Source organism: Esox lucius, chromosome 12, assembly GCF_011004845.1.
Source record: "Esox lucius isolate fEsoLuc1 chromosome 12, fEsoLuc1.pri, whole genome shotgun sequence".
In the NCBI taxonomy this organism is placed as follows: Eukaryota; Metazoa; Chordata; class Actinopteri; order Esociformes; family Esocidae; genus Esox; species Esox lucius.
In genome coordinates, this window is record NC_047580.1 from 3,205,817 (window position 1) to 3,219,717 (window position 13,901).

At 43.1% G+C, this 13,901-nt stretch overlaps 1 protein-coding gene across 2 annotated transcripts in view; it reads left to right on the plus strand.

Annotated features, from left to right (window-relative positions):
- The window catches only part of cacna2d3a (calcium channel, voltage-dependent, alpha 2/delta subunit 3a), a 691,437-nt gene that overhangs the window by 516,999 nt on the left and 160,537 nt on the right, over window positions 1–13,901 (plus strand). For both annotated transcript variants that reach the window (XM_034295715.1, XM_034295716.1), the window contains 3 exons: window positions 847–918; window positions 1,001–1,081; window positions 1,751–1,825. In XM_034295715.1, the coding sequence (XP_034151606.1) occupies window positions 847–918; window positions 1,001–1,081; window positions 1,751–1,825 (228 nt within the window). The remainder of the gene's footprint in view (window positions 1–846; window positions 919–1,000; window positions 1,082–1,750; window positions 1,826–13,901) is intronic.

Sequence of the window (13,901 nt, forward strand, 5' to 3'; positions counted from 1 at the left end):
CAGTGCCCCTTGATTTTCCAGCATATTTTTAATCTACAGATTCTCGTGAATATTTCCTACAATACATTCACTGCAACGTATAGAATAGCTTTTTTCTGTATGAGTCAATATGCATTTCATATCCATTGAGTTACATTGTGGCCAATGGTATGGGCAGAGTAAAAGGCCAGCAACAATTGCAATTGTAGTTTTAATTGTATTGTTGGTTGTGTTTTGTGCTTCGGGCCACCGTGACTATCTTAGTACAAACATTCACCTGCCAGTGTGGCGGATAGCCTTCTGAAATTTACTTGCCAAACGAAAAATCTACCTGCATTTGGCGCTTGTCGGGTGTTAATTTATTACCCTTCCTGGCTGGATTTGATCTGTGGTTTCTTATGTGGCAGTCTTTAGCCACTACGCTATTTAACTTCAATCACTCCATGGCTGGTTTCACATATGACCTACGCTATGTAAATAGAGGCACTCACTAACCCACTCACTCAATAAGAGACATTCGCTCTTCTTGGCCGGGTCCACTTATGCGGGCCAGCAAATACAGTTTTAGTGCTATAGTGCTCACCATTGCCCCAGTGGCCGCATTTCAATATACTTCAAATGTGACATATGAAGTTGGTTCCATGTTTCATGAGCTGAAATATATAATCCTATACACTCATCTGTATTATTCATGTGAAATCCATTGATTACATTAAAACTTGTGACTAAGTAAAATTCATGAAATAGGTTTTAATTTTTTTGTTAATTATGTGCAGACTTATTCCCCTACTGGTACCGACATACCAAGTATTGTGCAATGTGTGTCATTCATCTTTTCTGTCCTCTTTTTGTGTTTGTTTCTTTCAGTTGGAGGATGGTCAGGGTCCTATTTTGATGACCACTGTTGCCATGCCAGTGTTCAGCACCAAGAATGAGACGGTGAGCACTCAACATTCTTGACCAGCAACCTGATTTATTCTGAATGTTGTGTTGATGTTTTCTTCATGTTGTTTGTCTCCAGAGGAACAGAGGTATCCTGCTAGGGGTGGTTGGTACGGATGTTCCTGTCTCTGAGCTCCTCAAAACCATCCCCAAGTATAAGGTAATTAATTTATACTATACGTACAATATAAAGGGATTACCTCTGCTCCCTTTAAAGGGAGTACCTTTAGTCCGCAATGGTCCAAATGAATTCACATATGGTAATTTTCATGTGTGCAACGATGAGAAAGCACTCAAGAATGGAACCCACTAGCATTCAAATCCTGAACATTGTTCAACATTTAAGACAGATTGTTTTAACCTTCTGCCTCATACCTGATAATAGGCTATTATTGTAGAGACTATAGAGCTGAATAATTTATCTGGACTTCCCATGAAGAACTCAGTTGATTAGTATTCTATTCTTTGGAATATCATAAGGTGAAAATGAGAGGGTTTAGATGTGGATGGGTGTTGACATTTAAAAGTCTGTTATTTAATTCAGACCTCTTCACTAACAGGATTGCATCAGAAATGAGTGAAACACACACACACACACTGATTGAGTGGTATCTGAAATTATTCAATGCAACCACATACTTGTTTTGTTGAAATGTAAATGAGTCACTGTGGATACAAACATATCTTTGCTCTAGAATATACAAAGAGCTTGATTGCACTCTTAATCAGTTTAACATTCATATTTCAGTTTCAGTGTGAGTGCATGCGTGGGTTTTTGTGTAGATCCAATAAAATAGTCTTCTGATTTATTATTGTGTGTGATTTGCAGCTTGGCATCCATGGCTATGCGTTCGCCATCACTAATAATGGTTACATTCTGACCCACCCTGACCTCAGACCACTGGTGAGTATCAGACAACAACAAAACACCACATGTCATATCAACTAAGTACCAAATGTACTAGTACAACTACACTACTTAGATCAGACAAAGCTCACAAGTGTTTTGTGTGCACAGGATTTGTAGTGTGTGTATTTGTATGGAGGGGGAGTGTAGATATTGTCACAGCCATCCTTTAGATTGTGAATACTAACTGTGAATTACTCTAATGTTTTAACTCCTCTTTCAAGAGAGGGAGGGAGAACATGTGAAGAAAAAAATGGGAAGGAGAGAGGAGAAGCGAGATGACGATGTGGCAGTGCTGGGTTTAGAGGAGATGGGGGGGATTGGATTAAGAAAGAGGTCGATAACCCTGTGAATAGTGTCATAGACATCCACTGGATTGTGAATACTGACTAACTGTGATTAATTCTATTGTTTTTCCAAAAGAGGGAGGGAGAATTAGTGGATAGAAAAGGGAAAGGGAGCAAAGAACGAGTGAGGAAAAGGGAAAGTGAAGGGAGAATGGGTGAAGAGAAAAGGGAAGGAGAGAGCAGGTGAGACAGATGAGTGGTAGGTGATAGGTGGAGATGGGTGAGATGCAGTGCTGAGACAGAATAGATGGGTTTAGAGGAGAAGGGTATTATGTTAAGAAAGCGATTGACATGGTCTGAAGAGAACAAAGGGACCTAGGGGGGAGATTGAGGGAAATAGATACATAGCGTGTAGGAGGAGAGAGGAAGGGCAGATTTGGGAGAGTAGACATGAAAATGGTGGAGAAAAGAAAGAGTGAGATGGATTATATAGGAGGAAGGAGGACAAGGGAAGGCAGGAGTAGAGGACAGGCAGACAGTGAGGAGTTAATGGCTGTCTAATTAGAAACTGTAATGAACAGTGTTAAAGAGCTAATGAGAGGTAGATGGCTGACCTTTCACTCACAGATGAATTGAAGGGGTTGGCACACACACACACACACACGTAATAGACAGTGTTAAAGGTCTGAAGACATTTCTCTGGCCTGAGATCATCTTCATTGACATTTGATTTGAACTGCTGTCATGCATTTTTAATGGCTCATATCAAACATGGTCTATTTCACCCAGGAGCGGTGATAACATTCGGGTCAGGGTGATTATGTTCAATTAACCTCAAAATTATAATATGGTCAGGTTCACAACGCTCTCTTGACCTTATGAATAATTGATCATTGTTAGATACTACACACTCATATAGTAATTTGTTGGAATATATATATAGTTTGTATAGTGGTTACCTTACTAAGAACGTACTGGGTCGAAAATCAAGGGAGAAAGTGAAGCTTTATTAGAAGCACTGCAGCAGAGTTGTGATGTGTTACATGTTCAATTGATCTCAATGTAAAGATGGTTGCTAGAGGTTATATACATTGAAGGGCGTGTCTGCCTAACACAGATCATATCTCCACAAGAACCCCATGCCAAATGGTCAGTGTAAACATTCCACATTCCTGAGGTTAGCAGACTATGACCTACAGAGAGACAATCTAAACAGATGTTTCTGTTGTTCTCATTATCTAAGCACAGTTAACTTTCAATGAAACATGCATATATTGCTAACTTTGTGAAGTCATAGTTCAGTCGAATTTTGACATAGCAACTAGTTTCATTATCAGCCCTGTTCAGAAGCATGGCCTAGAGTCTGGAAATGTACTGGCAAATAAATCCCATGTATAGTTCAGGAGAAGAAGAGTTTTAAAGGCATTTATTTATTGTGTTGAAAATGGTCAGATTTCTGGCAGCTGCCGTTTCACCGTAATTGAGATATCAGCAAACAAATGCAAATTGTGTGATATGGGGGTGGTGTCAGAAGGCACAATGAATATGAAGTGTATAGGTTATTGCTCCATAAAGCAATTCAGACATTAATATTTCGCATACATATATTATACAGTAATCAGCCATTTTATCCGCCATCCAACAAGATATCTCCTATTCCCGAAATCAATTTAATCTATGTATGCAACACCTGTATACCTTGAGTGAGAAATGAGGCATGTACACAAAAATGCAGCACAAGCGGAGTGGAAATGCCATCATTTTGAAATTAGCAAATTGAATCGTGTCCTGTAGTGCCCTTGGCGGAAGATTCGGGGCGGTGTGTGTGTGGTAGGTACTCGTGGTCTATATTTTCTTAGGATAAGGTGTAGGAGTGATGGCTGCTGGAAATGGGGCCTGACTAGATTTGATAAATTTTTTTAATTGAATGCCACTTTGGTAAATAAAAGTACCAATTTCCTTTCGAAACAGCAAAATCTGTACATTATTCCAAAGTTTTAGCTGCCAATGTATATAATTATTTAACAGGATAGCAAGAAAATGTTACCTATTTTGACACAAATCAAGTAAATGTTAGGACACATAACCAAAAACAGTATTGTGACTAGAGATGTAAAAGTGCAAATAGTCAAGTTCTTAGTGAAAATAAATAGTCAATGTGAATAAAACCTTTACACAATACTAACTTCAGAGCAATGCACCAACAGAAAGGCTAAAAACAAATAACAGAACATTTTAGGTAAAGGACAACAAAATAACAACACCCTAATAAAGATATTACAAATTAAAAACGATATAAATTGGAGAGTCTGGTAGCAGCAATTGAGACTTGAGTGTCTGTGTGTATGTGTGTGTGTGTCACACCAAACATAATATCCTCAGTTGCCAGGTAAACCACACTGCTCTTCTCTTTAAATGTTCTGAGTGTCCAAGGTAGGGCTGTGGTGGTCGTGGACGAGTGGAACGGTTTTAGTTTTGGCAATGCCCCTTCTCCCCATAAGAGCGGTAGGCTCTCCTTTATTCATGAGTTGGTTTGATCAGGTACTCTAACTCAACAGGAAACCAAAAATTCACCGGGGGTAATCTCCATATCCGACATGGCCAGGGCAACTGAGGACTACTGCAGCTTCTCTTCAGCCGAGAGTTCTTTCAGCCAAATAGCTAAAGTCTGTGAAATAGCTAAAGCCTGTGAAAGTAAGACAATAAATTGACAATGTCAAACTGTAAAAATATAGAGCTTTACAGCAAGTCATACTCTTCACATTTAAGGAAGCTACAGTAAAGGTGTTAGAATAAATTCAAATACTTATTAAAAGTATGAAGGTAAAACACTTGTAACACTTGCATTGCGGGATCATTGGCGTGCTGTATGCTGACTGCTGTTACCTACCTGGCTACCAGCCAAACTTTTTCGAATTTACTCTATATAAACTAATTGGTCAAATTCTACTTTAAGAGTTTACCAATGAAATTTTTCATCTGTTGACCTGTTACCCAACTTTACTACACCAGGACTCTTTTTAGACATAATTAACGGAACTACATCAACCCGACACTAAGTATCATTACAATGCCTTATCACTGTAGTTGTTATAGCTAAAACACAGAGGAGAACTATCGTCTTTAGGTAAAGATAGCAGAGTTAGAGGATCGGCTTCAGACGCAGATTTCAGGCAAGGATTATGTTACTGTAGAAATAGTCTGTGCCAACAGTCTGTGCCAACAGGAAGAAACTACAGTGTTGTTAGCCCCCCGGCACAGCTCCTGCAGCCAGGCAAGAACTTTCTCTTGGTCACTGGGAAGAAATGCTGTCGACCAGTTAAACCTGAGTCGTTGCTAAATCCAACTGAGACTTTCAACAGGTTTTCCCCACTGAAGTCGGAAGTCAAGGCCCAAGCCGTCTTCGAAGGGGAATGATTGGCAGGCATGTACTACTGGTGGCCTTGAAAAACTGAAAACCTTAGTCATCGGCGGTTCCATTACTCGGAGTATTAGACTAAAGAATCAGCCGGCGATAGTACACTGGAGCGACCAAATCTGGGGTTGGTGCTAGCGAAGTCTAAAACTGGAAAGTATAGAGAGTACAGAGATATTGTTATTCACGTTGGCACCAACGACTTTAGGATGAAACAGTCAGAGGTTACGAAGCAGAACATAGCATCAGCATGTAAACTAGCTAGAAAGATCTGTCGGCATTGAGTAATTGTCTCTGGCCCCCTCCCAGCTAGGGGTAGTGACGAGCTCTACAGCAGACTTGCACAATTCAATCGCTGGCTAAAAACTGAGTTCTGCCTGTCGCAGGAGGTAGAGTTTGTAGATAACTGGCTCTCTTTTTGGGACTCTCCCAGAAATAGGGCCAGGCCTGATCTGCTGAGGAGCGACGGACTCCATCCTAGCTGGAGTGGTGCTCTTCTTTTATCTAGGAACATTGACAGGAGTCTCACTCCTGTAACCTCACCATGAGATAGGGTGCAGATCAGGCCGCAGGCTGTTAGCCAGCCTGCTCGCATAGTGGAGTTGGTCGATAGCATAGCAAGAGTATTTAGTACAGCTTTACCTAAATGTTAGATCCCTTGCTCCAAAGGCAGTTGTAGTAAATAATTAATCTCTGATCATAAACTAGATGTTATTGGTTTATGTGAAACGTGGCTAAAGCGTGATGAATTCACTGCCCTAAATGAGGCCTCTCCTCCTGGCTATACTAGTGATCATATCCCTCGTGCATCCCAAAAAGGAGGGGGTGTTGCTAATATTTATGACAGTAAATATGAATTTTCTCTCAAACACATCACTGATTTTCATTCTTTTGAAGTTTTACCAGGCCCATAAATAATTTTACATAGCTACTATTTACAGGCCCCCCCGGGCCATACACAATGTTCTTTAATGAGTTTCCAGAATTCTTGTCTAACCTTGTAATCATGGCAGATAGTATTCACATTTTTGGTGATTTCAATATTCATATGGAAAAGTCCAATGATCCTCTTCAAAAAGCCTTTGAAGTCATAATTTGCAGTCATAAATGTGTCAGGTCCAACACACTGCCACAATCACACCTTAGATTTAGTCCTGTCACGAGAAATAGATATTGTAGATCTAATAATTTCCCCCCGAAATCTTGGATTATCGGATCAATGTCTTATTACAATTACTGTTAAAACAAGAAATCCACTTGCTCCGCAAACAATGAGTTTCAAAAGCCGTACTATAAATTCTCGGACTACAAATAAATTCCTTGATATTCTTAGTTTGCTCATCAACGACAGAGTAAATAATTCTGCAAACGATCAAATCGAGGATCTAAACTCAACACTGTGAAATACTTTAGATACGGTTGCACCACTAAAACCAAAAGAAATACGCAACAAGAAACTTGCTCCCTGGTACACAGACAATACTATAGCACTATAGCAAGCCTCCAGAATATTGGAGCGAAAGTGGCATTCCACCAAGTTGGAAGTATTCAGACTAGCCTGGATAGACAGTATACTAAAATACTGAAAGTCACTCATCTGCTCGATCAGCTTATTTCTCCAAAGTGATTGAGGTGAACAAAAATAATCAAAAACTTGTCTTCGATACAGTTGCAAAGTTAACAAAAAAGCAAAGCTCAACAAGTGAAGTGGGTCTTTACTTTAGTTTTAATGAATACATGAACTACTTTGATGAAAAGATCATCACCATCAGAAAACAAATAACTGACTCCTCCTTAAATAGTTATAGTCCTCAGAATCTCAGTTCTCCTGAGAATGTCCTTAACCTCCCTGACCAGGTTTCAATGGGGACACTTGAATGTTTTGATACCATATCGCTCGACACATTCACAAAATATGTAATGAGTTCTAAACCCACAAACTGTCAGCTAGACCCGATTCCAACAAAATTACTTAAGGAGCTATTTCCTGTGCTAGGTCAGCCAATGTTGAACATTGCTCCCTTTCCTCCGGATGTGTACCAAACTCACAAAAAATAGCGGAAATTAAGCCTCCATCCATCTTCTTCCACTTTTCCGGGGCCGGGTCGCGGGGGCAGCAGTCTAAGCAGAGATGCCCAGACTTCCCTCTCCCTAGACACTTCCTCTAGCTCTTCCGGGGGGACACCGAGGCTTTCCCAGGCCAGCCGGGAGACATAGTCCCTCCAGCGTGTCCTAGGTCTTCCCTGGGGCCTCCTCCCGGTGGGACAGGCCCGGAAAACCTTCCCGGGAAGGCGTTCAGGAGGCATCCGGAACAGATGCCCAAGCCAACTCAGCTGACCACTCTCGATGTGGAGGAGAAGCGGCTCTAATCTGAGCTCCTCCAGGGTGACCAAGCTTTTCACCCTATCTCTAAGGGATCGCCCAGCCACCCTGCGGAGGAAGCTAATTTCAGCCGCCTGTATCCGGCATCTTGTCCTTTCGGTCATGACCCAAAGCTCATGACCATAGGTGAGAGTAGGAACGTAGATTGACCGGTAAATCGAGAGCTTCGCCTTGCGACTGAGCTCTTTCTTCACCACGACAGACCGATACATCAACCGCATTACTGCAGAAGCTGCCCCGATCCGTCTGTCAATGCCTTCCCTCACTCGTGAACAAGACCCCTAGATACTTAAACTCCTCCACTTGAGGCAGGCACTCTCCACCAACCTGAAGTGGGCAAGCCACCCTTTTCCGACTGAGGACCATGGCCTCGGATTTGGAGGTACTGATTTCCAGTCCCACCGCTTCACACTCGGCTGCAAACCGTCCCAGTGCATGCTGAAGGTCCTGGTTTGAAGGGACCAACACATCATCCACAAAGAGCAGAGACGAAATTGTGTAGTCCCCAAACCTGACACCCTCCGGCCCCTGGCTGCACCTACAGGGACCTGACAGCCCTTAGTAAAGGACCCAGGACCCCATATTCCCGAAGCACCCTCCACAGGATGCCGCGAGGGACACAGTCGAATGCCTTCTCCAAATCCACAAGGCATTGGTTGGGCAAACTCCCATGAACCCTCCAGCACCCCGTAGAGGGTATAGACGAAAACCTCACTGTTCCTCCTGAATCCGAGGTTCTACTATCGGCCGTATTCTCCTCTCCAGTACCCTGGCATATACTTTCCCGGGGAGGCTGAGAAGTGTGATCCCCCTGTAGTTGGAACACACCCTCCGGTCCCCCTTCTTAAAAAGAGGGACCACCACCCTGGTCTGCCATCCCAGAGGCACTGTCCCCGACTGCCATGCGATGTTGCACAGGCGTGTCAACCAAGAAAGCCCCACAACATCCAGAGACTTGAAGTACTCAGGGCGGATCTCATCCACCCCCGGTGCCTTGCCACCGAGGAGTTTCTTGACTACCTCTGTGACTTCAGCCCGGGTGATGGACGAGTCCACCTCTGAGCCCTCATCCTCTGCTTCCTCAATGGAAGACGTGACGGCGGGATTGAGGAAATCCTTGAAGTACTCCTTCCACCGCCCGACGACATCCCCAGTTGAGGTCAACAGCTGCCCACCTCTACTGTAAACAGCGTTGTTAGGGCACTGTTTCCCTCTCCTGAGGCGCCGGACGGTTGGCCAGAATCTCCATGGCCTCACCAAACTCCTCCCAGGCCCGAGTTTTTGCCTCCACAACCACCCGGGCTGCAGTCTGCTTGGCCTGCCGGTAGCTGTCAGCTGCCTCAGGAGTCCCACAAGCCAACCAGGCCTGATAGGACTCCTTCTTCAGCTTGATGGCATCCCTTACTTCCGGTGTCCACCACCGGGTTCGGGGATTGCCGCCTCGACAGGCACCGGAGACCTTACGGCCACAGCTCAGAGCGGCCGCTTTGACAATGGTGGTGGAGAACATGGTCCACTCGGCCTCAATATCTCCAGCCTCCCTCGGGATCCAGTCGAAGCTCTGCCGGAGGTGGGAGTTAAAGATCTCTCTGACAGGAGACTCAGCCAGACGTTCACAGCAGACCCTTACAGTACGCTTGGGTCTGCCGAGTCTGTCCAGCTTCCTCCCCTGCCATCGGATCCAACTCACCACCAGGTGGTGATCAGTTGACAGCTCCGCCCCACCCCGAGTGTCCAAGACCTACGGCCACAGGTCAGATGAAACGACAACAAAGAAAAACTAATCCATGCTTTTGTTACTTCAAACAAAGGATTCTAGATGCACACGGCTGCTAGAATCCTAACTAGAACAAAACAATTTGAACACATTACTCCTGTACTAGCATGCTTACACTGGCTGCCTGTTAGGGCTGATTTTAAGGTTTTATTGTTAACCTATAAATCATTACATGGACTTGCTCCTACTTACCTTGCTGAAATGATCTAGCCATACATACTTACATGTAACTTACGATTGCAAGATGCAGGCATTAGAATTTCTAAACAAATTACCGGAGGCAGGGCCTTTTCTCATAGAACTCCACTACTGTGGAGTGATCTGCCAATTTAATGCAAACTCAGTGCAAACTTGAAGGTGACCAGAATGCTTGATACTGTCTACCCTTGCTGTCTTGCCAGGTGTACACTCGTCGCCACTGGGATGCCCTCCCTCCAGTGCCTTTCGGGGGAAGAGTCACTGGCTTGTTGTTGTCTCTCTGTTGCGCACTTGTGCAATTGGGCTGTACTCTGCAGGCAATTCTCGGCCCTCATTCAGGGTGGTTGCGGTTGGTGGGTGTCCCTTTTGTTGATGCTTGGCAATGTGGGTGGATTGATTTCCTGCCTGTTGGGCCCTGTCCGGGGCCTCCCCCTGGTAGGGCCACAGTGTCGCCGGACCCCCTGTCTCATTCCCAAGATCTTATGCTGCTATATTATTGTGCTGGGGGAGTAGGGTCAGTTCTCCTTCCCCACTAAGTTATCCTTCTCCACTATAAATTGTTGTTGATATGAGGAATGCATTTTCAGAAATTTCCCAGTTTTAAACTTTAGGAGGACATGGGGTCCTGGTCCACACCTGCGGAATACCTGGTTTGGGGGGCCCATTGCTTTCCCTGTCCAAAGTCTTCCTGGTTGTGTTGCAGATCAAGACGATACCTGACGATTTCAGCTGCCACTGTGCTGCTTTCTCTTCCCTCCGCCGTGTTTTCCCTGTCCTTGTCCATCTGGTCATGCTTCTGACCTGGTCTAAATTTAAATAGACTCTGGATTTAGCCCACATGCATTTATTCATTATTCCAATTGGACTCTTAATACTTCACCCGGCACAGCCAGAAGAGGACTGGTCACCCCTCTGAGCCTGGGTCCTCTCAGGGAGATTTTCCTAGCCACTGAAATTCAACACTACTGTTGTTTGCTCCTTGGGGTTTGTGACAACTGCTGTTGTAAAAAGTGCTTTATTAATACATTTGATTCATTGATTGATTGAAAAAATATTTCCAAACTGGTATTTACTTGTGCATACTAAACATATGTAATTAACTTGATATAGTAAAGAAGTTGTGCTCAAGTTTGCATACCCTGGCAAAACAAATTTAATTTTGGCATTGATTTTGAAAATATGACTGATCATGAAAAGAAACACGGTCTTATTTAAGGATAGTGATCATATGAATCCATTTATTATCACATAGTTGTTTGGCTCCTTTTTCCATCATAATGACAACAGAAATCACCCAAATGGCCCTGATCAAAAGTTTACATACCCATGAATGTTTGGCCTTGTTACAGACATACAAGGTGACACACACAGGTGAAAATGGCAATTAAAGGTTAATTTCCCACACCTGTAGCTTTTTAAATTGCAATTAGTGTCTGTGTATAAATAGTCAATGTGTTAGTTCTCATGTGGATGCACTAAGCAGGCTAGATACTGAGCCATGGGGAGCAGAAAATAACTGTTAAAAGCCCTGCGTAACAAGGTAATGGAACCCTATACAGATGGAAAAGGATATGAAAAGATATCCAAAGCCTTGCAAATGCCAGTCAGTACTGTTCAATCACTTATTAAGAAGTGGAAAAATCAGTGACGAGACCCAAATAGAACATTATGGTCACAAACCTAAGCGCTATGTTTGGAAAGGGGTCAACAAGGCCTATAGTGAACAGAATACTATATTGGTGCATATTGGTGCCACACTGATGTTTTGGGGATGTGTGAACTCTAAAGGCATGGGGAATCTTGTGAAGATTTATGGCAAGATGAATGCAGCATGTTACACCTGCGGAGTACCTGGCTTGAAAGACCCGTTTCTGTCCCTGTCCAAAGTCCTCCTGGTTGTGTTGCGGATCAAGATGATACCTGACAATTTCAGCTGCCACTGTGCTGACACCTCCCCCTCCCCTGTGTTGTGCCTTTCCTTGTCCATCTGGTCATGCTTCCGACCTGTACTAAGTATAAATAGACTCTGGACTCAGCCCACATGCATTTATTAATTATTACAATTGTAATCTTAACATGTTCACCCGGCACAGCCAGAAGAAAACTGGTCAACCCTCTGAGCCTGGGTCCTCTCTAGGTTTCTTCCTAAATTTTGGCATTCTTAGGCAGTTTTTCCTATCCACTGAAATTCAACACTACTCTTGTTTGCTCCTTGGGGTTTAAGGCCAGGTGTTTTGTAAAAAGGGCTGCTGATGTAAAAAAGGGCTTTATAAATACATTTGATTGATTGTTATCAGAAAATACTGTCCGACAATTTGGATTCTTCTGCACGAAAGCTGCATATGGGACACTCTTGGACTGCCATGTTTGGTTTTATGATTGTGACATTCTGTTATTACCTACAGTTGAATGTGAATCCCATAAGAAATAAAAGGCATGTGTTTTGCCTGCTCACTCATGTTTTCTTTACAAATGGTACATATATTACCAATTCTCCAAGGGTATGTAAAATTTTGAGCACAACTGTATATATTCCAAAATGTTGTCCTTCAATAGTTCAAATGCAGGTTACAATGACACAGCTCTAGTTATCTCCATTCTAGCTGCTTTATCTGCCAGGTCAGGAGAATCAGGGTGCTCTCCCTCGTGAATGCCAAGATGACCAGTTATGTCTAAGGGCTGTATGGCTGCAGGCTGGGTCGGATGTGACGGTTACTAGCACTAAAAACTCACTCCACCCTCAGGTGACTTCAATTCACTGCGCCTAATCTTTAAACACTGAAGCCCTCCTGTAGTGTGTGGCATGGATCTCGGTTCCTTCCTAAGCTACCTGGACAGCATATTTGTGATGAAGTGCACCTGGTGTGGACCCAACCAGTGTGGCATGATGTCTTGCAGTTGGTCTTTCACGCCCCAGTAAATGTTGTCCAGAACTGGAGCTTTCCTCAGCCCTCCCTTTGGCTTGAGGTTGCCTTCTTCATCTGGAGGCAGAATCATGTCAGGAACAGGCGTTACTGGAGAATCAGTGTACCCCGGGGAGTAGAACCCTTGTGCCGCTGCCTTTTCTTTTATGCAAAACTTAAAGCAGAACTTAAGTCTCTAGGCTCTAACCAGTTTTTAGCACTGAATCGCTTTCAAGTGTCTTGTACCTGTCAGTGAATTTTCCTTGAGAGGATTAGTTAAAACTGCACAGTACACAGTCAGAAATGTGTCCATTACCTTAGTTTTTAGAATGGACATTCTCCTCCTCCGCAACACCATCTAGTCAGAGCATCAGTTAATCTACTAGGTCATCAAACTATATAGAAGCATAAGGAATTACAGAATTTGTATGTTTTAAATGGCTAATGAATTTGAAAAATACAAGAATGTGTTTGTATTGAAGGTCTCATGATACGGAAAAAAATGACAAAAACCGAATACATAGAAAAACACCATGTCTGAAATGAATAGACTGTGAACAGAGCGCCTTTGCACATCTCTCCCGGGGGTTGTAGTGGGCTATTGAGTTTCAACGCCAATGCATATCTGTATTCTCCTAGATTACTGGCATATATGATTGTTCTATAGGATACATGAAGAAGTTATCAAAAAACCGAGAGGGGTTATTAGAAAAAGACAAGGTCCGAAATGTGCATCGCGTGTAGGATGTGTGTGCGATTTAGTTTCTCTTTCCCTCCTAAAATTATGTAGATTTACATTTTCGATTTACATTTGATGAATTAGCCTACACAATAAGCTGAATATCCTATTGAATAACGGTAACCCGTGTGATAAGTAGCCTATATCGTTTGTATTATGTTTCAAGAATCGCCTAATTAAGTTTTAATTCATCTGGGAGTATTGCACATTCATCCATTGACGTCATGCATTCAGTGAGGGGTAATTAGTGCCTGGGTACCATTTGGGTACCAGTGCTAAGTGGTGTGGGCAGTTGGCAGATTAAGTCAGAAAACAGGGTAAAAGAAAAACTGGTAAATAGTCTCTAAATTGTTTTCTGTCCATCAGTTTAGA